This window comes from Syngnathus scovelli, chromosome 9, assembly GCF_024217435.2.
Source record: "Syngnathus scovelli strain Florida chromosome 9, RoL_Ssco_1.2, whole genome shotgun sequence".
Classification (NCBI taxonomy): domain Eukaryota; kingdom Metazoa; phylum Chordata; class Actinopteri; order Syngnathiformes; family Syngnathidae; genus Syngnathus; species Syngnathus scovelli.
The window spans coordinates 12,106,319-12,128,699 of NC_090855.1; the positions used below are offsets into that span (position 1 = coordinate 12,106,319).

Genomic DNA, 22,381 nt, shown 5'->3' on the forward strand with positions numbered 1-22,381 from the left:
ATTCTTACACACCTCCACCCACCCCGCCCCCCACTTTATCGTTCAAAAGAAAAAAATCTGAACAGAATAACAACGCGTCCTTTATTTTCTACCATTGAGCGTTTAAAAAAAAAACTTGAGCTTGCGATGTACATCATTGTACCCAGGATTTAAATTGACGTAAAAATAAGGGAATAGAATGTTTGCGTTGTTTTCGTTGAAGTGACTTGCCTCCGAGTTTGAAGACTACGATTCCCACAGTGCACTTGGCAAGCGTACCCGGATATGATTACATTACTATCAGTGTGGCAGAACTTCCGGTATCCTCGCCGACATAGCGCAGCCGCTAATAGTCTCTTGGAATTTACTCTTCACGTGTGAGGCACATTTTTAACATTAAACATTTGCCGAATTCAAAAGATTTGTGATTACAAACATACATAAAAAATGCTTTATCATAAATCACATTCTTAACGTGTTTCCCATTTCCAAGCCAATTCAACAGCATTTTTTGTTTGGTGGCGTTGGTATCTCGTCTTTATTACCTCAGATTTATTTTATTTATTTTATTTTTGTCAAGATGACTTCCCAGGAGGTACGCCTCTGCGGGCTTCTTCTTCGGGAACACTTTGGAGAAGTTGTGGAGAAAGTGGGCACACAGCTGCTTCGAGGTGAAGCGCAAAATCTGAGGAACATCCTTCAAGAAACTGGCGTCTCTCTGGACTTGGTAATATTTGATCCTCTTCTGATGATGCAAAATGTATCCCTAGATCGAATTTTGAGTAGAACGCTTTCAGACAAATGTAAACTGAAATTTAAAGTTAGTAGTTCTTTGGGGGTTTTATGTGGGGACGGCGCACATTTCATGGTCGTCTTGTGCTTGTGACAACAGGTGAAAAAGTCGCTGTGCGTGCTGGTGCAACACGGAACTTGTATGTTCAGCACTGGCCGCAAAGGTCTCGGCAGGCCCAGCGAGTATCGTGCCAGCTGCCATCTCATCCTGAGGATCCTGCGCTACCCGCGCTACATCTACACCGCCAAGACGCTCTATGGCGACACCGGCGAGCTCATCGTCGAGGAAATGCTGCAGAGGGGTCGCGTTACCATGAGCGACATCGTTAAAGTGGTCGCCGATCGCCTCACACAGACCATGGAGGGTCAGTAACACAACCACTAGATGCGATTTTTCGGACAAGATACCGTATTTGCCGGTGTATTGGTCGACCTTTTTCGATCCAAAATCGACCGAAAAAAATCGACCTCGACTTATACACCGAGTCATAAAATTTAACTTCGTATTCATCGCTTCAAATGTGATGGTAACCAAGGCCGTTTCTCATGCATCTCATTGTGCGTTGCACTTAGAAAATTTGAACCGGGCGGCGTGCGCGAGCTCGTCGGCCGCGATCTCCTGCGCGGTGCTTATAAAGTGCCGATCCGCTCGGCTTGGAGCTATTTCCGACCTCCCGTTGGTGCCGGGCGGCGTGCGCGAGCTCACCGGCCGCGATCTCCTGCGCGGTGCTTATAAAGTGCCGATCCGCTCGGCTTGGAGCTATTTCCGACCTCCCGTTGGTGCCGGGCGGCGTGCGCGAGCTCGCCGGCCGCGATCTCCTGCGCGGTGCTTATAAAGTGCCGATCCGCTCGGCTTGGAGCTATTTCCGGCCTCCCGTTGGTGCCGGGCGGCGTGCGCGAGCTCGCCGGCCGCGATCTCCTCCGCGGTGCTTATAAAGTGCCGATCCGCTCGGCTTGGAGCTATTTCCGGCCTCCCGTTGGTGCCGGGCGGCGTGCGCGAGCTCGCCGGCCACGATCTCCTACGCGGTCCTTATAAAGTGCCGATCCGCTCGGCTTGGAGCTATTTCCGACCTCCCGTTGGTGCCGGGCGGCGTGCGCGAGCTCGCCGGCCGCGATCTCCTGCGCGGTGCTTATAAAGTGCCGATCCGCTCGGCTTGGAGCTATTTCCGACCTCCCGTTGGTGCCGGGCGGCGTGCGCGAGCTCGCCGGCCGCGATCTCCTCCGCGGTGCTTATAAAGTGCCGATCCGCTCGGCTTGGAGCTATTTCCGACCTCCCGTTGGTGCCGGGCGGCGTGCGCGAGCTCGCCGGCCGCGATCTCCTGCGCGGTGCTTATAAAGTGCCGATCCGCTCGGCTTGGAGCTATTTCCGACCTCCCGTTGGTGCCGGGCGGCGTGCGCGAGCTCGCCGGCCGCGATTTCCTCCGCGGTGCTTATAAAGTGCCGATCCGCTCGGCTTGGAGCTATTTCCGGCCTCCCGTTGGTGCCGGGCGGCGTGCGCGAGCTCGCCGGCCGCGATCTCCTCCGCGGTGCTTATAAACAGCCGCATGCGCACGGCCTCCCGGAATTTGAACACATTTCGTCAATAAATTTCGCATAGTGAATTTTGAAGTTTAATATAATGCAACAATTGAGCTCGACTTATACAAAGGATATATCATCCATCCATCCATTTTCTGAACCGCTTAGTCCCCACGGGGGTCGCGGGCGTGCTGGAGCCTATCCCAGCCGGCATCGGGCAGTAGGCGGGGGACACCCTGAACCGGTTGCCAGCCAATCGCAGGGCACACAGAGACAAACAACCATTCGCACTCGCACTCACACCTAGGGACAATTTTGGAGTGATCAATCGGCCTACCAAGCATGTTTTTGGGATGTGGGAGGAAACCGGAGTGCCCGGAGAAAACCCACGCGGGCTCGGGGAGAACATGCAAACTCCGCACAGGGAGGGCCGGAGGTGGAATCGAACCCGCACCCTCCTAACTGTGAGGCAGACGTGCTACCCAGTGCGCCACCGAGCCGCCTAGGATATATCATAAAATCGTAAATTTCCGTCGAATTTTAGGGGGTCGACTTATACACCGAGTCGACCTGTACACCGGCAAATACGGTAACAACAATAACCAGCCTGTGTTTTACCAATTAGATAATGATAAGCATAAGTGTAGGAGCGGTGCGGAATTGCTTGTTCTTTTCTTAAAATATTCCTGTCTTGCAAAGTTTTTCATTGCGCGGCTTGCGTGTGTGGTGACAGAGGGCCAGAGTATGGATTACAAGGAAGTGTCATCTGCCTTCTCCAAACTGGTGGAGACTCATTTCCTTCAACGCTGCCCTCGAGCGGCAAGCAAGGGTGCCGCGGGTACGCCGGAAGCTCCCATGAGAGCAGAGCCGCCGGCTCCCGAGAGTTTCGCCGACTGCTATTCGGTGCCGCAAGTGACGCTGGTAGGCCGAGGAAAGAGGCAGTTGGAGGATGCCGAGGAGCAAAGCGTCGCAAAGAAGGCCAGGATGGACTCTGAGGTGCGTCTCACACATCCCGCTCATATCACTTTCCCCAACGTGCCGGACGTCGGGTGTCTTTGCTCTCCGCCCGCTGCATCTTCAATACGTCGGTGTTTGTGTTCAGACTCACGGCGATGAGGGCATTTACTGGCAAGTGAACTTTGAGCGGTTCCATCTGCACTTTCGAGATCAGGCCATCGTCAGCGCCGTGGCCAATAAGCTGGACCAGGTCGGGCCTCGGCACACCCGCTTGCCTCGCACACGCCCGGATTTGACGGTTTTGCGTGGGCTTTTTGACGTCAGACAGGCGGTGAGATCGTAAGGACCATGCTGAGGATGAGCGAGGTGACCACCCCCCCCGACGCAGCCTGCACCAAGCCCCTCTCGGCCAACGAGATCTTCAGATCGTTGCCGGCCGCCTACACCGTCCCCAGACAAGTGCTGGACCAGTACCTCACTTTGTTGGTGGATGACCCGGTACGACCCCTTACCTTCACTCCTCACAGTCCCGATGTTGACTCACAATAAACAATGGCCTTTTTTTAGATGGAGTTTGTGGGCAAAGCTGGTGAGAGCGGAGGTGGGCTGTACGTTGTCAGTATCCTTTACTTCCCCAAAATGCTTGTTTGTCTAAATGTACTCTGAGAATAACTGGCAGGCAGTCCAGAATTGAGTTGATTTCCTCGACCGACGTGTCAGATTTGCACCGAATCCTTTCCAATCTCGCACGGGCCACGCTGGAGTCTGTTGTGCAGGAAAGGTGAGCTCGTGTTTGAAGCCTTCGCCTGAACTCCAAAACGGCCCCCTAATCCCATTTTGCCAGATTCGGATCTCGATCGGCGCGCATCTTCCGCCTGTTGCTGAAGAAGAAACACCTGGAACAGAAGCAGGTGGAGGATTTTGCCATGATTCCTGCCAAGGAGGCCAAAGACATGCTCTACACGCTTCTGTCTCAGAACCTGGTCCAGCTGCAGGTAGAGCGCCCCACTCAGAGAACACCCTTCCCTTCCTGTAGCTGCTATCGTCTAACCACGATAGCTTGAAATTTCCTTCCAATGCTGCAAATTCAAAGCATTATTTTCAGTTTTGTACCAGCTCTAAAATGTCTTGAAATGTTGCGGTGGGCTTTGGTTGCTTACTTGGGGGCAAAAAAAATCCCGTTATCGCCGGCAGCTTTGTTTTCCACGCAGTATTGCTCAAGCCCGGCCCGGTGCCGTCCTTGTCCGGATGCTTGAACGCTTTGTGTTCTCATCAGGAAATCCCCAAGACTCCAGACTTTGCTCCGTCTCGCACTTTTTATCTTTACACCGTCAACCAGCTCTCAACTGCCAGGATGCTGCTTCAGAACTGCTACAAGGTAAACGTGTAGACGTAGAGCTCGAGAGAGGCGACAGAGTCAAAAGAGAATTCTGGTTATGGTGGTTCTTTGCGTATGGATATTTATAGACTATATGAAGAAATGTACAAGTCGCAAAATTTCCCGAGCTGTACATCATACGTGCTGGTCTCCGTATATTATACATTCTCGTTTTTGCCAAAATGAAAGCTTTGCAACTGTGTGTGTGCAGACCGTGGCAAACCTCATCCACAGACGTCTGTTTGAGACATCCAACAACAAGTCAGTGCCTAGTCGTCCTCGTCGTCAATTTCCGAATGGCAGGTGGTCTCAAAGTGTGTGCTTTTGGCTTGGCAGGCGACTGCTGGAGAAGTCTCAGCGCATCGAAGCCATCCTGGCATCTTTGCAGGCCGGCGGAGCCGAAGCGGAACAGCTGACGGAGGTGGAGGAGATGATCACGGCTCCCGAAAAGCAGCAGCTGGACTCGCTGCGGCTTCACATTAACAAGTAGGATCGCCCGGCGTCACAGCGCGTCTCGGCTCCCGCCTGACGCCCTCTTGCGTTGCTCTTCTCGTGAAAGGTTGGATTCAGCGGAGAACCAAGTGGATGAAACCATCTTCCTGCTGGAAACTTACATCAACACCACCACCGCTACCTCCTCCTCAAAATGATCAGATTGTATTCACAAACTGTGTCCAAACATCAATCAGGCTTTTATAGTTTATTGGAGCTAATTGCCCTTTTTTGTCCGGTTCGACGCCAATCGTTGTCCAGTAGAACCTGTTTTTTTTTTTCCTTTTAAAATTAATGCATCATCTCATGTATCACCAATATTAGTTTTCTATTCCCACATTTGGCAGAGTAAGATTTGTTTGGGAAAAAAAAAATCATGAATACAAGAACTTTGTTTAAGTCCTTCCATGTGTACAATAGACATGAAATACAAGCAGAACATTTGACTGATTTACAGCAATCTGTCGTTTGTTTAACTTTACAACAGAGAGAAAAAAATACTTATTTCTTGTTATATTGCATTGTGTAATAAATAAATGGGCTGATTTTTGCCCTTTTCAAAACAGGCCGTTCCATCAAGGTAGTTCCCATCCTTTTTGCTTAATGAAGGTGAAATGGGCACAAAGAGCATGTTTCAACCGTTTTAATTTATAAAAAAAAATTGAGCGTTTCGAGACGCAGTGATTGTTTGAAACGTAAAACCAAGAGCATGTCTGTTTATTAAATTAAAAAATGTGATTTGAACCACTTCCAAATGTAATATTTACACAAGTGTTCCCAAGCCTTGGACCAGTGGCGAGTGCATTTCCGTCATAGGGCCCCTTTGGCTGTCGCGGGAGCCGGATGCTTTCTGTCTTTGGACCCGCTCGAAGGCGGAACGCTTGACGAGCCCGATGAACCCAGAAATGTCCCAGCAAGTACTGCTTTCACTCCTCTTGGTTCTCATCTTCTCTGTGCTTGCGCGCGAAGAAGCCCAGCTGTGCAGAAAGGACAACAAATGATGTGATTGCTGCGCTGAGACCAGTCGGCTTGACAAACATCATCTGTGTTCCACACGCTCACCTTCCATAGAATGAAGATGATGAGCGCCAGGAGCAGCAAGCCACCAATGATGCTCCCGATGAGAATCCACAGCGAGATGGGGATAGCTCGCCCCTTCAGCACCTCCAGCACAGTCTGGAGGCAAGCGGACATGTTTGAGAAATTCAAAGTTCCTCATCTCTTGAACGGCACGTAGTATGCTGCCGTTACCTCTCGCCACACCGTTCCTGTTGCCAAGGTGATGAGGTTGGTCTCGCCAGGTGCGATGTGGTACATGCTCACGATCCTCGCTGACTTATATTTGGCCTGCAGAAAACAAGGACGCACAAGGTAAATTTCTTAAGCCAAAGTGGCTAATTACATAATCATCCTGAAAGCAACATCTGGAGGGGCAAAAAAATAGGAAGAATTATGTAATATGCATGCCATGCCAGGAGTTGGCGATGTCACATCAAATAAAGGACTTGCCGCAGTGACTCACTTGTGTGATTCGCTTGGCTGCTCACCTTTCGGAAAAAGTCATCATGGACTCTGCGGCTGAGGCGAATGACTTCAGCTTGTCCCCTCTGGAGCTGCTGGACTTGACACGTAATCTCTATGCACCACGACCTGCTGCAGTTCTTTGGGAAGATGGTAAATACAAAATCAATTTTTGATGATGGCTAGCCGCGATGCCGCGAGGGCCTCACCAGGACGTCGTTCTCCATCATGTCTTCAGGGTGCAATGGACGCACGTCTTTCTGCCGGCCTTTCAGCGTGGCCAGATCACTTGTGACGCTGCAATTGACGGCTGAGGCCTGGGAGACAATTCCAGTGTGTCACCCAGAGACGAGGAAAGGGCTGCTCGTGACGGGGGACGACTCACGTTGTGAGAAGAGATGTCTGTGACCGTCATGAAGACTTGGTCTTCCGCAGCCGCCGATGGCAAAAGCAGCCTCAACTCCAGATTACTCACAGGGTAACAACCCAGGTTCTGGAGCTGCAAACAAAAGTTGCCTCTAATTTACAAAGGAGTCTTTTTCTTGTTCGAACTAGCACTGGGGGAAAAAGCCAGGCAACTCGCCGGTTCTGCCCACTCACCACTGAGGTTTTGTGAGTGTACCTTAAAGTGCGTGTAGAACTCTGGCCCAATGGCTTCTGACATTGTCCGCGTGGGATGCACTTCATATCGGTTTAAATTTGAATCACTGCAGAAGGAGGAAAATAGATGTGACGACCCAGCGGCAGGACCCCAAAATGAGGCCAGAACGGTTATGGTGCCGCAGGCTTCTACCTGCTGACGAACAAGTCGGGCTCATACTGGACAAAGCTCTGCAGCTGAACACTGTTGTCCCCTAAAGTGTCTACTCGCTCCACACTATCGCTGGCTACATTCAACTTCATTTGGATTCGATTGTTCAGGGTGGCACAGCTGAACTCAAATTCCAGCATGAAGTTCACCTTTGGTCACAGAGAAGAGACGGATTACATGGGTGCCGTTTGCGTCATGTGATGCGCTTATTCCCACGGGTACCTTGGACTGGGAGCGGAAGACCGGGTAGCTGACGTTACACGAGTGACTGTTGGAGCCCAGGCCTGTACACTCAATCTTGAAGTTGCTTTCTTCCTACAAACAAAATATGAAACCATCCAGAAAGGAGATAAGTTTGCTTGATTGGAATAGATGCAGTCCCAAATGATCCACCAAAGGTATGGTGCCTTTTTGACGAGATGACACCACTAGAAATGTAATCCTGCCAAATTCTTGTCATTGGGTCATACCCGAATACTTAGGCTGGAGAAGTGCAGGTTACGTGAATAGTGCAGCGTCAGGCTGGTGTTGTAGGCGTTTTCCAGTCTGTTTTCCAGTTGGACTTCCACGGACATACGCCTACGAGGACTGCGGATCACATAAGGTTTGTGTCTGTGGAGGAAACAGGAGAACTTTGACTCTGTGGAACGTTAACAGCTGAATTGTCATGTTCTGACTGTGCGGTTACACAACCTTACCTGGTCCCAGAGATGTCCATTTGGGCCTGTATGACTAAATCCGTGGTGCACACGTCATCCTCCCCGCAGTCTTTAAAGAAGGGGATCTGCTCAGGGACACATGGAAAGAACATCAGGTTTGGCTAGGGAAAAACAGGAACTGCGGGCCCACCGTTTTTCACTCACGTATTTCTTGACGGATGTGGGCCAGCCCTCGTCCAACACGGGACCGCTCTGAGTGTCGTTGATCTTGAAGCGCAGTGAGAAGCTGATTGGGCGAATGTAGTCTGCTGTGTCCTGTTAGCGACAAGGGATGAAAATGTGAAGGAGTGTTGCTCGAAGCTTGTGAACATTGGCCTGAAATGCTCACATAAACGTGGAAGGGTAGTTTGTAGCACAGAGTCTGTCCCGTGTGAGCCCGCACCGCCAGCTGGGTCAACCTGTGGGAGCTGTCATCAAATAGCGCCCGGGCTGACAACTTCCTGTCGTCCAACATCGCCGCTACCCACAAATCTGGGAAAGATATCAATCGAGTCAGTTTTTGTGAAACCAGACCTGGATTAAAGGTGGTAAGTGACCTACCAAAGCCGTTGCTGCTCGGTCCAGGGGAGCGGGACATGGCCGTGAAACAGGCGGTGGCGTCAAGGCAGGCGGACTCTCGCCCACCGCGCTGGCACGTCTTTTGGATGACATTGATGGAGTGCGGCTGGAAGGACAGACTGACGTTGATCTGCACGATGCTTCGAGATCTGCAAAACGGAGGATAAATGCTGGAAATAACCTTCTACTTGATGGACAGTCCCTGTTTTTTTAGGCTCACCTGAGCAGCACGGCACTGCCGTGGGCTCCCACCCCCAAGTCGATCAGCCCGTCTCCATCCAAGTCCAACCTGGCGCTAACACTACGGCCAAAATACTGCAAGGACGGGGACACTGACATGCCAGCAATACGCTGAAAATCAAGCAACCACTCTGATTGGATTCTGGAATACTTTTGTGAGGTCACAGGGGTTAAAGACTGCCAAATACCTGTTTGTAGCGGTGGTTAATGTAAATACTTTGGCCGTGGTACACGTACACAGCCCCACGATGGTCATCTTCCAAGGGGGCACCCACCAGTAGGTCAGTGAATCCGTCATGGTTGAGGTCCGGAGCAACGGCCATTGCGTAGCCAAACCTAGCATCTTGGGACTTTTCGTCTGATTTCAGCGTACCGTTTGAGACAAATTCCTCCTGAGAAAAAGGCAAGGACATGGAATACAAACTGGGGACGATAGTTATCGATGGTTGAGTGCTTTGAATGTCCTCCTCATGGTTCTGAGGTTTGGGATTCAAATTCCACCCATGGCGTGTTCCCCGTTTTTGTGCAGTCTTACCCCACTGAGTGTGTAGATGTAGACTCTCCCAGCTTCCTTGTTCCCGGAGCCCAGGTACATGGGTGCTGCAACCAGGAGAACATCAGTGATTCGGTCCTGGTTGACATCCACACCGCACAGCTCGCTGCCGTAGTAGGAACCGATCTAGGGGCGGCAGTCATGTTCTTTCAGTTTCCTGACAGCAGGGGGTGGCGTTGTCACTCTTGGACTTGCACCTGTTCCCCATTGAGGGCCTGCACGATGTTGACGTCGGCGTTGTCGCTGAGCTCAAACAAGATGACTTTGCCTTTGTGCTTGAAGCGCGGCGCGCCCGCCACATACAGCCTCCTCCAATCACCCACCAGCACAGAAGACACTGTGTAGCCTGCGCAAATAAACCATCGGCCGGGTTCTTGCATATGAACTCCTGGAAGAACTATCACTTTACACTGACTGGAAAGATGACAGCAATGACTTTAGCACAGATGTGTGGCTCTTTAAGATCCTGATACACAGCCACTCAAGGCTACTTTGACATAATGTTTTAGCTGATTTAATGTTCTTACGTCTGCTCTGTTTCCTAAATGGGACTCATTGCTTGCTTTGGATGATCCCCAAAATGGTTTAAAATCTCTCTTGAATACGAGCCCAACATCATGTGGGATCAACAAACAGAATCAATTACTCCTCTCTTGTCTGATATCACGATTTAGATCTGAAATGTACCGAGATATGCTGCATGATTTTTCAGCTCCAGGGGGAACTCGCTCTCGAAGGCCTCTCTGGCGGGCACGATTCTCCCGTTGGTGCCCTCCTTCAGCACGCCGCCGTCCCAGTCGTAAGCGCCCACCATCCCAAACAGAATCCCATCCTGAGCGCGGCGCCACCAGACAAAACCATGAAGACGCAGGGAGTGTGCAAATACATGAGGAATGAGGTGGGACTTACATCCAGCATGTGGGTGGAGAAGCCGATCTGGGACATCTCCATGTGGAAGGAGCTCTGGTTGCCCAGAGTGCCTGCGAGGTGAGCCAGAGCACAGAGGTAGAGTATGGTCAGCGCTCGGCATCCTCTCGTTGCTTGATATATCCTGCCTTCCCTCCCTTCCTCCTTCCTTTTCAGCACGTTCTCAAACTCCACAGGTGACAGCAAAGCCGCACCCTTTTCCTTTGCCGTCTGATTTCTTAGCTGGTGTCTCTTTTCAACACTACTTCCTCTCCTTATATATAAACACTGCTGCAGTCATTTATTCACCGGATATGCACTTGCACTTTTTTGTACTCAACGCCATACTTCTCGTTTCAGCTTTCCGACCTTTGAAGTCATTCTAAAGTCCCGTGTTTAATTTCTTATGATTTGATGTTACAGTCACTCAATATCATATTCGGTCCAGTTCAGGGGTCAGACAAATCGCTTCCTATTGAAAACGTGTCAAAAATGAGCTGCCACGTTTTTAGATCTGCCATAATTTCCTTTGGTGGACTCGTCTGCTTGGCTCCAACCACCCACCTTCCAGTGAGAAGATGCGGTCTCCCAGAGCGTCCACGATGTCGTTGAGCGCTGCTTCATCGGTCACGTTAAAGAAGTACTTGTCGTCCGGATCGCTGGCGATGTACTTGATCTCGTTGATGAAGGTGTCAGGGTTCTGTTGCCTTCGGTGGTAGTGGCCCAGGACCTGCGGAATGTCAAAACCGAGTCACCGTCACGTTTGAATGTGAAACTAGTAGAGAGCATAAACAGCAGTGTTGCCGAGAGCAACCAAAAGGTGGTCCTGGTCATGCAGTCCTGACCAACTTTTCTACTGCTTGGTGGCTTGAGACACAAATTGAATTTGTATCATTACCACACTCGTGACTCAAATCATCCCCGCCCATCAAAATGCGGGTCATGCAACTGTACACGACTGTCTGGCTTTTCTCGACAAAAGGCAACAAACGCACTTTCATTCTCTCGTGGCCACGGGAGGAGTTTGCGGCGTTCGCCCACAAAAAGTGTCTGCTGTTGCTGCGTAGGCAGGCGGAGCTTATTCAAGGCCACTGCGACCAAAGTGTTCATTTGGTAATTGGAAGACGCTATTTAGGGGTCGCCAGCGTCTTGAGGGCGTGTGGAGCAAACTGTGTGAGGAATGTCAGGGATGTGTCATCCCTCTTTAAAATAGTGCTTTACTATTTATTGGACGGTGGTACTTTCCAGATATAAGCTGTCACTTCCCCAATTCGCGTCAAACAATGTTGTGAAATGCCTGAATAGATATGAAATGAAACTTGATAGCGAACTAGTGGAACTGTGAAATCAGAAGTCCCACTCACGGCGATGGCGTATCTGGTTATGTTTCTGCTCTCGCACTCGAGCAGAGCGTCGGGCAGCTCCTCGCCGTCGTGCGACTCTCCGTCCGTCACCACGATCATCACCTTGGTGGCGCCCTCCCTCGCACCTCGCTCGGCGCTGAACGCCTCCGTGCTGTGTCGTGCGTGAGTACAAAATAGAAGTTTTGTTCACAAAGAGAGACACATTTTGTCAGTAAACCTTAAATGGGAGTGGCATTAGAGCGTCTGAGGCCTCGTAAGTCAAAGCAGAAAAAAAAATCTGAACGCCTCATATCTTGGAAAAACGGGTCAGTGGGATTCTTGTGCAATTCAAAAATTGAAACCTCAGATGAACTGTTGTAAGAAGCCCCAAAATGTTTGTTTGATGCTTTGCATTAGACTTTTTCACAAGTTCCCCACCCTCCATAGGACCATTTCAACGCCTGGTCATTGCATTGACAGGACTGATGCAGATCCCGAGTGGACCACACATTAGTCATACTGGACACAAATAACGTAGCCTCTCTTTGACTCAAAAGTGGGCAGTGTGTGTCAGGGCATCTGTGCATTCCTATGCAATGGTGGCATGATGAAGAGGAAGCTTACACGCACAGACTGACCAGAAGCCACACCCTGTTTGTCTGCATGAAACCTGCACTCAGTGGGACGTGCTTTACGCTTGGTAAGCCACACACACGCACGCACGCACGCACGCGCGCGCACGCACGCACGCACGCACGCACGCACGCACGCACGCACGCACGCACGCACGCATGCACAGTGTTGGGGAGAGCGGGAAGCATCGTCACTCAAGTCATTTTCAGGCGTCACTCCAGTCCCCGGCTAAATTTAAAATTGTGGTCGCCAGTCAGCAAGCCCAAGTGCAGAACTTAAAAACAAACGTTTCCTTCCCCCAACAAGCAGTCTGCAAATTACATAGGGCGACAACACGAGGAGGCCAACAGACCAACGAGCCAGAAAAGGCGTACGGAGAAAAGAATGAACTTAGCAGTGAGGATGTCGCGTGAAAGTGTGTCAAGAGACATTCATCCGTTCATTCTCGGTAGCGCAATTCCCTAACGTGCAACTTTTCCCCGTCACAACGGTGAGGCAGAAATGCTAGCTTGCGCCCTGCCGCCTGTATCGAAACATTGCGGACAGAAACGCACAAGTTGTCCTCATGTGAACTAAACAATACAACTAGAGGAGGCGTAAAAGGAAAATGTGATGACACCCAAACCAGCATCCAAATGAAAAGAGAAGTGAGAAGGGGGAGGCGGAAGATGAGCTCATTTGCAGGCCGCCAAACTTTTACAAGCCGTGTGACAGAGTCGCACTCACACGCTGCTGACACGCACACACACACACACGGCCATGCTTGGCCATGCGTGTTTTGACAGCTGCGGAGTGCAGCCTAGCCGAGCAGGCGCCCCGCCTCACCTGCGGCCACACTGAGCCAGCAGCCGGCCGCCTACCGGTGTTTTCTTACTCTCGTGCCAACTCCACCCACTCGCCCAGCTGTCACCGACCACTGTGTACGCGTGCATCTCAGGCAAAGGCAACACCGGAGGCTAGCCGCTCACATGGCTGGCCCGATTGTTTGAGACTAATCTCCCGTCGCTCATCGCTATGACAACAACAAGGTGTGTGTAAACTAAATAGAGCGGCGAGATAGAATCTCATCTCTGCAGCGAAGAACAATTTGGAGTCTTGGAAAGCAGAAGCTCATTGAGTCCAATTGAGGCCGTTTTCAAAAACGGAACCACAACGGCGCCGTTGGCGGCTTTCCCTCCACCAGGGTCCCTTCGCTCACCCACAAGTGCCCCCCCAATAGAAAAAGTGCAGAAAGGACATTTTGAAAGCGTGTCAACATTTGCACTGCAGTGTTTCACTGCCTCTTCAAATGTTGCATTTGAAATGGAGCACAAAACAGGAACTCTCCAATTAGCTGCGTGCGCGAGGGAGTGTGCGCATGTACGACTCCAGTAAAGCAGGAATTTGATTTGGAATAGAGAGGAAAAAAAGCAGGGTTAGTTTCAAGACTTTGTGGTTTTTCGCCTATAGCAAACTGTTTCTTTAGGCCTGGCTTCACGGGCCATCAGGCCCCGCCCCCTTTTTGGCATATTTCTTTCCGAGGGTGATCTGGAGCAAATTAAAGGAGCCAGCATGTTGCGAATATATTGTCAGTGTATATCAGATTTCATGAGAACGAGCTTTCCCCTACATCCCCTTTTTAAAACATATCTTCATCTGTAACACCTTGTTGGGAAAATCCTTGAATACATTCAGGTCAAGCAAAATGAAATCTTGCACATGCACGATCATCTAAAAACATGCACACAAATGCTACGGGGGCGTTTCCATGATTGGTGATTTTTTTTTCTCAATTATGTATATTCATTCACAACTAAGTATGCTTGCACATCTTTCCAACTCAATATTTGAGCTCAAGTTTTTGAGGGAAATGGAAGTCCACTAAATGTTTTATTTCATTTTTTATAATATATATGTTTTATAATATATATTTTATATTATTTTTTATTTTATTTACACATTTATATATTTTGTATTTATTTATATATCTGTTATAAATAGTAAATGGAACATTACTAAATACCACATCCAGCTAGCATGTATTAATATCGGATATGATTTTATGACTATAATTTGTCTTCCTTAATTGGTTGGCAGAAAACATCAGACGGTTCTGCTTTTGAGGTGTGGAGGGTCCTATTTGAGCACGTTCTAAAGTTACCAAATATGGTTCCTTGCCCAATATTAATAACACGTCTGGGTTTGTCTTCACGGCAGAAATATTCCATCTTTCAGGAAAGCCCGAGAGCGCGCAGCTGCTTACATGTCTGCTGCTCACATCGACTCAACATACTTGTTTGGCCCTGACTGCGCACGCTTACGAGATTCTGACTTAAGTAAGACTCTAGTCCACCAAATGATTCGGAAAGAGCCCAAAGTGGTACTGGTGGTGGTAGATGAGGCCTACCAGGCCATGTTGATGGCATGAGCCGTGCGTGTCTCCCGTCCCTCCTGGCGGCTGATGTTCTTGGCAGCCTCCACCACCTCCGGTGTGCTCTGGTAGTCTCTCAGCGACCACTCGTGGACCGCCACCTCGCCGTACTGCAGGATTCCCACCTCCACGCGAGAGAAACCAAACGTAGCAGCTCACAGTTAGTTTTGACCAGGGGTGCCCAAACATTTTCAGCTGCGAGCTACTTTTGAAATGACCAAGTCACAAAGATCTACCCACTAAAAAAAAATTAATTTTATATATATATATATATATATATATATATATATATATACACTTTATACTTTATACTTATATATACTTTTTTTTATAAATCTTTTTACTATGTCCAGCTGCCCCACTCATTTTTATACCCTTTCTTAAGTTTAAGAGAAAAAATAGAGTTCTAACAATTGGAGGGAACTCGCGAGCTTGTGTGTTCGTGTTGTGTTGTTAGCGCCGTTTTTTGCGCACGCGTCAAGTGTGAAAAACCCCCAAAACATTTTAATCTCACGCGATCGACCAGTGGTGGCCAGGCGATCGACCGGTCGATCGAGATCGACGTATTGGGCACCCCTGGTTTAGACACACTTAACAATAATCAAAAATAAAAAGAAGCCTGTGAATTTGAAACAACCACATAGCTTAGCCTTTCGGTCTGCTATCTTAATGCTAACGCTACATAGCATCTATCTTGCGATGCTTTAAACCAATAAGCAATTGATTGAAGACATGATATGGCAACAGATGTAGACAGACAATGTACTTTATACCCTGTATGAAGCGACTTATATTAGTGTACTACTTATGAGCTGAGAGGAGTTGCACATTACTGCCATTAATGTTGTTTTTTTTCCCTTGCCAGAATACACATTACAACCGTTTTTGTTGTTTCGGGGGAGAAGGCTGAGACTGATTAACAGCATTGCTATTCATTTCAATGGGAAAGATGATTTGAGAAGAGCGAGCATTCACACAACCGATCCAAGTCGTATCTCAAGGCACCACTGTAGTCGTAGTCGACGAAAATATAAGCTAGAAGTCATAAAGAAAACCACAAGCGCCCCCCCCACCTAAAGCAAACAGCGAGTTGTTGGAATCTTGGACTTCAATGGAAAACCAGAGGAATTTCCTTTTCACCCCACATTGCCTGTTTCTCTTACAACCCAAACCAACCTTCCTCCCCCCTCTCCCTCCCCTGCACGTTGAGTTGGCCTCCAAATGCCCTTTGATGTCACAGCAGCAATCCGCATGGACCGACTTCCTTTTCTGTTCTTGTGCATGCTTTGGCCCAAAAAGCTTGTCTGCCACTTTTCTGTTGCCCAGGGTTCAAATAAAACCAACAAAGAGTCTCATGCAGAAGAACAGACTTCTTCTACAACTCAGCAGGCTGCTGTAATATGACTCATTTTTGGACGTGGATAAAGAATATATGCCTGAGTATTGTTTTACTCAATTATCTGACCAGTGTTGGGCCACCATCTGCATTCAAATATCCCAAAATCATGCTAGTAGGTCAATGGCATTTTCCATTCATGTTAGCATGAAGCTCGAGGGCCGTCATAAAAACAACATTGTGTGTTTGTTTAAAATACACAAGGTGTCATTCTCTTTGTTTAACGTTTAGTTTGAGAGCAAACTTTAATCTGGAGTGTCTTGAAGCATCTTGAAGGTTATTTTGGATCAAATGTTCATTAGCGGGCGGCTCGGTGGCGCACTGGGTAGCACGTCCGCCTCACAGTTAGGAGGGTGCGGGTTCGATTCCACCTCCGGCCCTCCCTGTGTGGAGTTTGCATGTTCTCCCCGGGCCCGCGTGGGTTTTCTCCGGGCACTCCGGTTTCCTCCCACATTCCAAAAACATGCTTGGTAGGCCGATTGAAGACTCTAAATTGTCCCTAGGTGTGAGTGTGAGTGAGATTGGTTGTCTGTCTCTGTGTGCCCTGCGATTGGCTGGCAACCAGTTCAGGGTGTCCCCCGCCTACTGCCCGATGACGGCTGGGATAGGCTCCAGCACGCCCGCGACCCCCGTGGGGACTAAGCGGTTCAGAAAATGGATGGATGGATGGATGTTCATTAGTTGCTGAACTCTTGTTTGTTGTTGGGTGACTTGTTGCTTGTGTAGAGGGCTCTTATCGGAAGTCTGTTCAACCAATAACCTTACCTGCATTTGGTCCGGGCTGATGTGGAACTTGCTGAGGATGTTGCTGAGGAAGCTCTGCACCTCATACCAGGGGTAGATGCTGTTGGAGCCGTCCAGCACGATCACAATGTCCATGTACGTCGTGCACCCTGCGAGAACAAGACATATGGCTGCCTGCGTCTTTCTCAATGTACGTGCCCGTGTGTTTGCCATTACGTCGCGCCGTCGGAGCGATGATCTCTCGCGGCTGGAAGTCGTCTCCAATGGAGGCGCAGATGCCCGTGCTGAACATGGACGTGCCGCACTCCTGAGACCACAGTGGCGCGCATGCCTGCCAAAAAAGTGCGGTCGCCCAACAAATTACACTCGTATCTCGAGGCACCGCTGACACATTCATATCCAATAATAATGTAACCATGTCAATAATACAAGTGGGTCCGGCGAGACGTCGGTCTGGACTGGTGGATTTCTGCGCTAAGCTATCCCGGTGCTTGTTTGCTTGGGTCGAATGTAGTGTTTCACTAAAAAAGTGACTAAATAAGGGCAGGCAGTGAGTAAAAGCAGGCAAGAGAGGCAGTTGGTCATGGAAAAATTACAATATGCGGTTTGGGGGACAGAACGGGGAGATGGAGAAAGTGGTGGTGGTGGTGGGGGGTGAGCATTGTTGTCATCTTGGCAGCACCAGAACACCAGACCAGTCAGGCAATTTAGATCTAATTGAGCTGAGAGTGAGGGAGAAGCACTACGCTGCTGGCGCTCACGTCAAAAGTGGGGGTGGAGAAACATCCTGTCCTATATTTTGCCCTCTTATTACAGAAAGTGGATCCTTCGGAGATGGAAACGAAAATCAACAGAGGTGCGTTGGCTTTTTGTTCGTCTTTTATTAACAAAAGTCCGGAGACGCATTCCCAGCCCGTTATAGACCTGACCGCCGGCCTCAAGAAAAACACGCACACACATTCAAGTGGCGACTGCGCCCGACAGCTTTTCACAGACAATAAACGAGCCAGCTCCGAGACGTGCGAAGACATGCCGGATTAACTGAAGGCACAAAACGCCACATGCTGAGTCAAACCCGGCAAGAGTCCAAATTACACGCCCGCATGCTTTTGGAGTCGGACCTCGGCGAGCTGCCAGATCCATCCATCCATCCATCCATTTTCTGAACCGCTTAGTCCCCACGGGGGTCGCGGGCGTGCTGGATCCTATCCCAGCCGGCATCGGGCAGTAGGCGGGGGACACCCTGAACCGGTTGCCAGCCAATCGCAGGGCACACAGAGACAAACAACCATTCGCACTCGCACTCACACCTAGGGACAATTTGGAGTGATCAATCGGCCTACCAAGCATGTTTTTGGGATGTGGGAGGAAACCGGAGTGCCCGGAGAAAACCCACGCGGGCTCGGGGAGAACATGCAAACTCCGCACAGGGAGGGCCGGAGGTGGAATCGAACCCGCACCCTCCTAACTGTGAGGCGGACGTGCTACCCAGTGCGCCACCGAGCCGCCTGCTGCCAGATCCATTTCATGGATTTTGGGCCCCGTTTATTCAGGAACTATTTTGTCCTTCTTCACATTTATTTTATGTAATTCTACTATTGACAACTAGATGGTGAAAGACTATTTTGTCTGGCTGTGTAAATTTGAAAACAGATTAAAAACAGCAAGTTGAGTATTTCTGAAGATTGTTGAATGTGAAATCCTCTTCAATCCTGCTTTTTGTGCATACAGGTGGCAACGTGTAGGTTCATTTTGTAATGTTTGTCTCTCGCGCTTTCTCAATGTGTGTCTGAATTATCTTCAAAGTTTATTCAAAGACAGAAGCAGGGTGGATGCTTTCAAAACTGAGTCGGAGGCACATACCAAGAGGCCGTCGGGTGAGTCCGGCGTGAGAGTCATTCCCAGGTGAGAGTTTTTTAAGTTTTTTGAAATATTCCGAAAGGCCGCATCACCTGTGATGGATGCAAATGACAGCTCAGACCGATGGTTCTGGACCTTCACCCGGAGGATGTTGGCTCTCACCTAAATCCAACTTGCTGCAGTTGGAGTTGCTCTCCTCCGTCACGCTGCATTTGTAGACGTCTCCTTTCCTGTTGCCGGGCCGCCCGTCCCAAGGAGCGCCCACCAGCATTCTGCACGGTAACCATTCTCAAGGTCAGTTAGCGGCAAAAAAGCAGCGCGCCACGGCCTAGCTCGGCAAACTCACGATTTCTCTCCCTCCGCTTCGTGCTGCAACACAGAGAAGCCGAAAAGTGCATCATCCGGACCGCCGAAGATCCGCGGATGCGTCACGTCAATGTTGAAGCACTGGCACCAGCCTGCAGAATTGAGCACAAGCAAAAGAGGTCCCATCAATATTGACCAAAGGTGGTTTAGATGCACATTCTCTCGAATTATTGAGCCAATAATCAATTCTAAAAATATTGGATGGCTGCTGTCCCAGTTGAGAGCATTTCAAAAGAACCAAAGCGATTTTGCCAATTCTCCTTGATGTACGTACGATGATGCACTTGCCTTTAAATTGTCAATGCTCGCAAGGAATCACATATACCCACTCTTTAACTGCCGTCGGGCATATCCAAGAAAAAAAATAACATATCAGACTAGAGCCCGCTATACTATATTTTTGTTTCGGTTTTGGGGAACACGGACTGGACGAGGGAGCCAGTGAAAAGGATGAATAAACAGCAGCGGCATACAGCTAGCAGAGCTGAAAGGGAGTTCAGTCCAGAGGTGAGGAAGGAAAGGCGTGTTGGAGTGAGGAGCATAGTGAGCACCCTGTTGACGGCAGCATAAGTCTGCCCTTTGATTCCGTCACGAGCGGTAAGATGCTCGTCGGCTGGCTGGCCCGCTCCTGAAAACATGCTAGGCTTCTTTATTAGAGTCTCATGGTGTCCATCGGAGCGGAATTCTCTTCGGTTTTCTTTTGCATACGTCAATGAGGGATTTGACATGCGTGACTTTTTTTTTTTTTTTTTTATCCAGTGTACATGTCTTGCATGTGAGCTAAATTGTACCAAATGAAGTGTTTGGTGAGCTGACGTCACTTGCGGTTTTGCAGCAACTGGGTCCATTCGTGACCCGACTGACTTGACTGTGCAGCTCACGAAAGAGCGATGCCAATAAAGCCGTCGATATGCCCGCAAATTCTAAGCAGGCGGACGAAACCGGAGATGCGGCCACGCTCCATCTGCTCGCGTGTCGTTCTTGTCGCGCTTGCTCACCCGCCGCCGGGCTGTTTTTCTTGCTCGTTGAGTCGAATGCGTTTGCGGGCCAGCAGCGTTTGACGAAGCGTTTGGCTTCCAAGTGGTGCTGCTTGTACTCGTCCAAACCTCGAGCGACTTGGACGGGTCGCGGCCATCCTTCTTGATTCCACGCAGATGTTCCGAAGCCTTCGGAACGCCAGCGCCGAATCTTCCCTTTATGGGCCTTTGGGTTATTTTTGAACAGGTCATTGCCTTGGATTCTTTTCTTGTGGCTGCGCGCATCCACGCCCGACTCTCCACAATAAGATTCCTTCTCGTCTCCTTGATCCTCCTCTTCCAAAACCATAAATGGCCTCTTTTTTTGTCTGCAGACCACAAGACCCCCCCCCATGCCTTATATATGACATTGTACCGCGGCCTGTCTTGACCACCCATTGCCATGACGACTGGCTGCAAACATTTATCGAGTCAAAGCGTGTCCAGATTCTTAACCGCACGTTCAGCTCTGGCTGTCTGAGTGCGTGTAATTACTTGCGTGCGTTGAGCTTGATGTGAATGTGTTTGGACGCTTGCGAGTATTTTGATGAAACACCAAAATAAGGGATCTGCTTTCATGGCTGACGACATTTTCAAACATGGCCTGTATGGGATGCAGTCCGCTTGTTGAGGGGCTTGAACGCTGGCGCTCGCCTCCTTCTTCCCCTCCTCTCCCTTTTAACTGAAGGCCCAGTGAGGTGTTGGATTCCTTGATTGGATTTCCCGTTCCACCGCAGATTGTCTCTCCATTATCTTGATCATTTCATTCTCATCCGTCACCCCCTCGCGGGGATACGGGGGTGGAAAGAGGTTCGGCGTGCGTGGGAATGAAAGTCAGTTCGATTAAAACGGGCAGAATTTATGAATGGCCACGCACGTACAGGAAAACAGAGCGCGGCTTCTGCGAGCATCACGGCAGCTCTGTTGAAAGCATTAACATGACACGCATACTTGCTCACCTACATGCTGCTGTATGACACACACACACACACACACACACACACACACATGCGAGAACACTTAAAGTGCAGGTTGGGAAAACACTACCAGAAGCAATGAATGCAACACTTGATCACAATCGCATCCGATTAGACACGCAGGAATCCAAGTACAATTGCATTGAGGTCATTTTGATCAGTAAAAGAGTAAAAGTACAAGAAAAACAGTTCATGCTAATATCATATGCTATCCTGATTTTTTTTTTTTCACGCTGAAACAACCATACTCAGATAGTCCTGTATTCAACAAGTTCATGATTCAAAGTTTTAGACACCAAAACCAATCGATATTGACTTGGTGGTCCACTAAAGAGCACTTTTTGCGTAACGGTAAACAGATTAACCGCTTCTTGACTGATAAAAATAAATGAAAATGAGCCATACGCATATTGGAAGAGAAACATTAATGAAAGCTGGCCGTTACCTTTAAGAAGGAAGATGCACAGCAGGCACAGCAGGTATGCCCGCAGCTCCATCTAGAACGGCCAATCAGACTTCCACAATGTAGTTGTTTTTTTTGTCTCCCTAGCTTGTTGAAGAAACAACAAACCCTTTCGGTGGTGTCGTCAGTGCAGAGATGCGTCGATTCCAATGAAATGGTGCTGCAGTGGCATCCCGGCATGAATTTCAGTTCGGCGTTGGGTGTCAGCAATGATCCGGAATGAAGTCGTATCCAATAGGCGGCAGCGGCTACAAATGATTAAATCATGACAAAGCGAGAAGTGGCAGTTGTTCCTTTGGAGCGCGCCTCACGATCCACAAGTGTGCGTCGGATCGGCCACTCAACAGGTCCGCCGGGCCATGCTCCTCCTGCCCAGATTGGCTTGTGGGGAACGCGCGCGCGCACGTGCACTACAACTAGGCAACCCCCGGTGTGCGCTGCAGTTCCGAGTTTAACCTGTAGCGTTACACTTTCGGGGGCAATGAAAGCGCGCATTCATCACGCCCTCCTCGCATCCAGCGCGTGCACAGCGTCTGTTCTTTTTGAAAAAGTTCGAGCCAACGGCTCACTCTCTCTTACACTACCCCCCCCCCCCCACCTCCCTCGTTCTCTCCCCCTCTCGCTGGAAGACTGGTTTGCCATGCTTTCGTCATTTGCGGCTTGCTTAAATATGCAGTAGTTCTAAAAAAATAAAAAAATAATAAAAAAAACTTGGTTCGTGATATTTCTCCTGGGAAACTGAAAATGGG

At 49.5% G+C, this 22,381-nt stretch overlaps 2 protein-coding genes and 1 long non-coding RNA gene across 7 annotated transcripts; 2 read left to right on the plus strand and 1 right to left on the minus strand.

Annotated features, from left to right (window-relative positions):
- The first annotated feature begins 242 nt into the window (after positions 1–242).
- polr3c (polymerase (RNA) III (DNA directed) polypeptide C) lies at positions 243–5,682 on the plus strand. 2 transcript variants are annotated; one of them, XM_049731628.1, is made up of 13 exons: positions 243–356; positions 560–706; positions 872–1,136; positions 3,023–3,285; positions 3,392–3,496; positions 3,571–3,744; positions 3,814–3,865; positions 3,967–4,027; positions 4,091–4,241; positions 4,523–4,624; positions 4,836–4,885; positions 4,961–5,110; positions 5,184–5,682. In XM_049731628.1, exons 2-13 carry the CDS (start codon positions 560–562, stop codon positions 5,272–5,274), a joined length of 1,611 nt encoding a protein of 536 aa, XP_049587585.1. In that variant the 5' UTR covers positions 243–356; the 3' UTR covers positions 5,275–5,682. The 2 variants fall into 2 exon arrangements, with proteins under 2 accessions (XP_049587585.1, XP_049587584.1); XM_049731627.1 differs by having other exon boundaries at positions 275–706.
- Positions 5,683–5,800: 118 nt separating this feature from the next.
- On the minus strand, positions 5,801–21,876 carry itga10 (integrin, alpha 10). Its single transcript, XM_049731429.2, has 30 exons — positions 21,741–21,876; positions 21,615–21,666; positions 19,157–19,268; positions 18,973–19,082; positions 18,814–18,902; positions 17,167–17,281; positions 16,972–17,099; positions 14,787–14,935; positions 11,789–11,939; positions 10,989–11,154; positions 10,428–10,498; positions 10,206–10,350; positions 9,716–9,864; positions 9,501–9,644; positions 9,154–9,357; positions 8,946–9,076; positions 8,708–8,874; positions 8,496–8,638; positions 8,312–8,422; positions 8,147–8,232; positions 7,919–8,060; positions 7,671–7,763; positions 7,431–7,597; positions 7,260–7,344; positions 7,023–7,136; positions 6,847–6,954; positions 6,664–6,777; positions 6,368–6,463; positions 6,179–6,292; positions 5,801–6,093 (listed from the first exon to the last, which is right to left on the minus strand). The coding sequence occupies exons 1-30, from the start codon at positions 21,810–21,812 to the stop codon at positions 6,043–6,045; spliced, it is 3,579 nt and encodes a 1,192-aa protein (XP_049587386.1). The 5' UTR covers positions 21,813–21,876; the 3' UTR covers positions 5,801–6,042.
- On the plus strand, positions 11,810–19,337 carry LOC125975842 (uncharacterized). Of its 4 annotated transcripts, none has more exons than XR_007484050.2 (5): positions 11,810–11,950; positions 12,248–12,467; positions 15,676–18,855; positions 18,925–19,104; positions 19,191–19,337. It is a non-coding gene; the product is annotated as an uncharacterized lncRNA (long non-coding RNA). The 4 variants fall into 4 exon arrangements; XR_007484051.2 differs by having other exon boundaries at positions 12,332–12,467; XR_007484049.2 differs by having other exon boundaries at positions 11,839–11,950; positions 12,215–12,467.
- Positions 21,877–22,381: the final 505 nt, after the last annotated feature.

Bases quoted from the DNA above. Each gene is read 5' to 3' on its own strand.
- polr3c (XM_049731628.1), top strand. From the start codon at position 560: ATGACTTCCCAGGAGGTACGCCTCTGCGGGCTTCTTCTTCGGGAACAC. The intron at 3,286-3,391 runs GTGCGTCTCACA...GTTTGTGTTCAG, and splicing joins AGGCCAGGATGGACTCTGAG to ACTCACGGCGATGAGGGCAT. The intron at 3,497-3,570 runs GTCGGGCCTCGG...TTTTGACGTCAG, and splicing joins TGGCCAATAAGCTGGACCAG to ACAGGCGGTGAGATCGTAAG.
- itga10 (XM_049731429.2), bottom strand. From the start codon at position 21,812: ATGCCGGGATGCCACTGCAGCACCATTTCATTGGAATCGACGCATCTC. The intron at 19,269-21,614 runs GTAACGGCCAGC...TCAATTCTGCAG, and splicing joins GTGCATCTTCCTTCTTAAAG to GCTGGTGCCAGTGCTTCAAC. The intron at 11,155-11,788 runs GTGAGTGGGACT...GACATTCCGCAG, and splicing joins TAACCAGATACGCCATCGCC to GTCCTGGGCCACTACCACCG.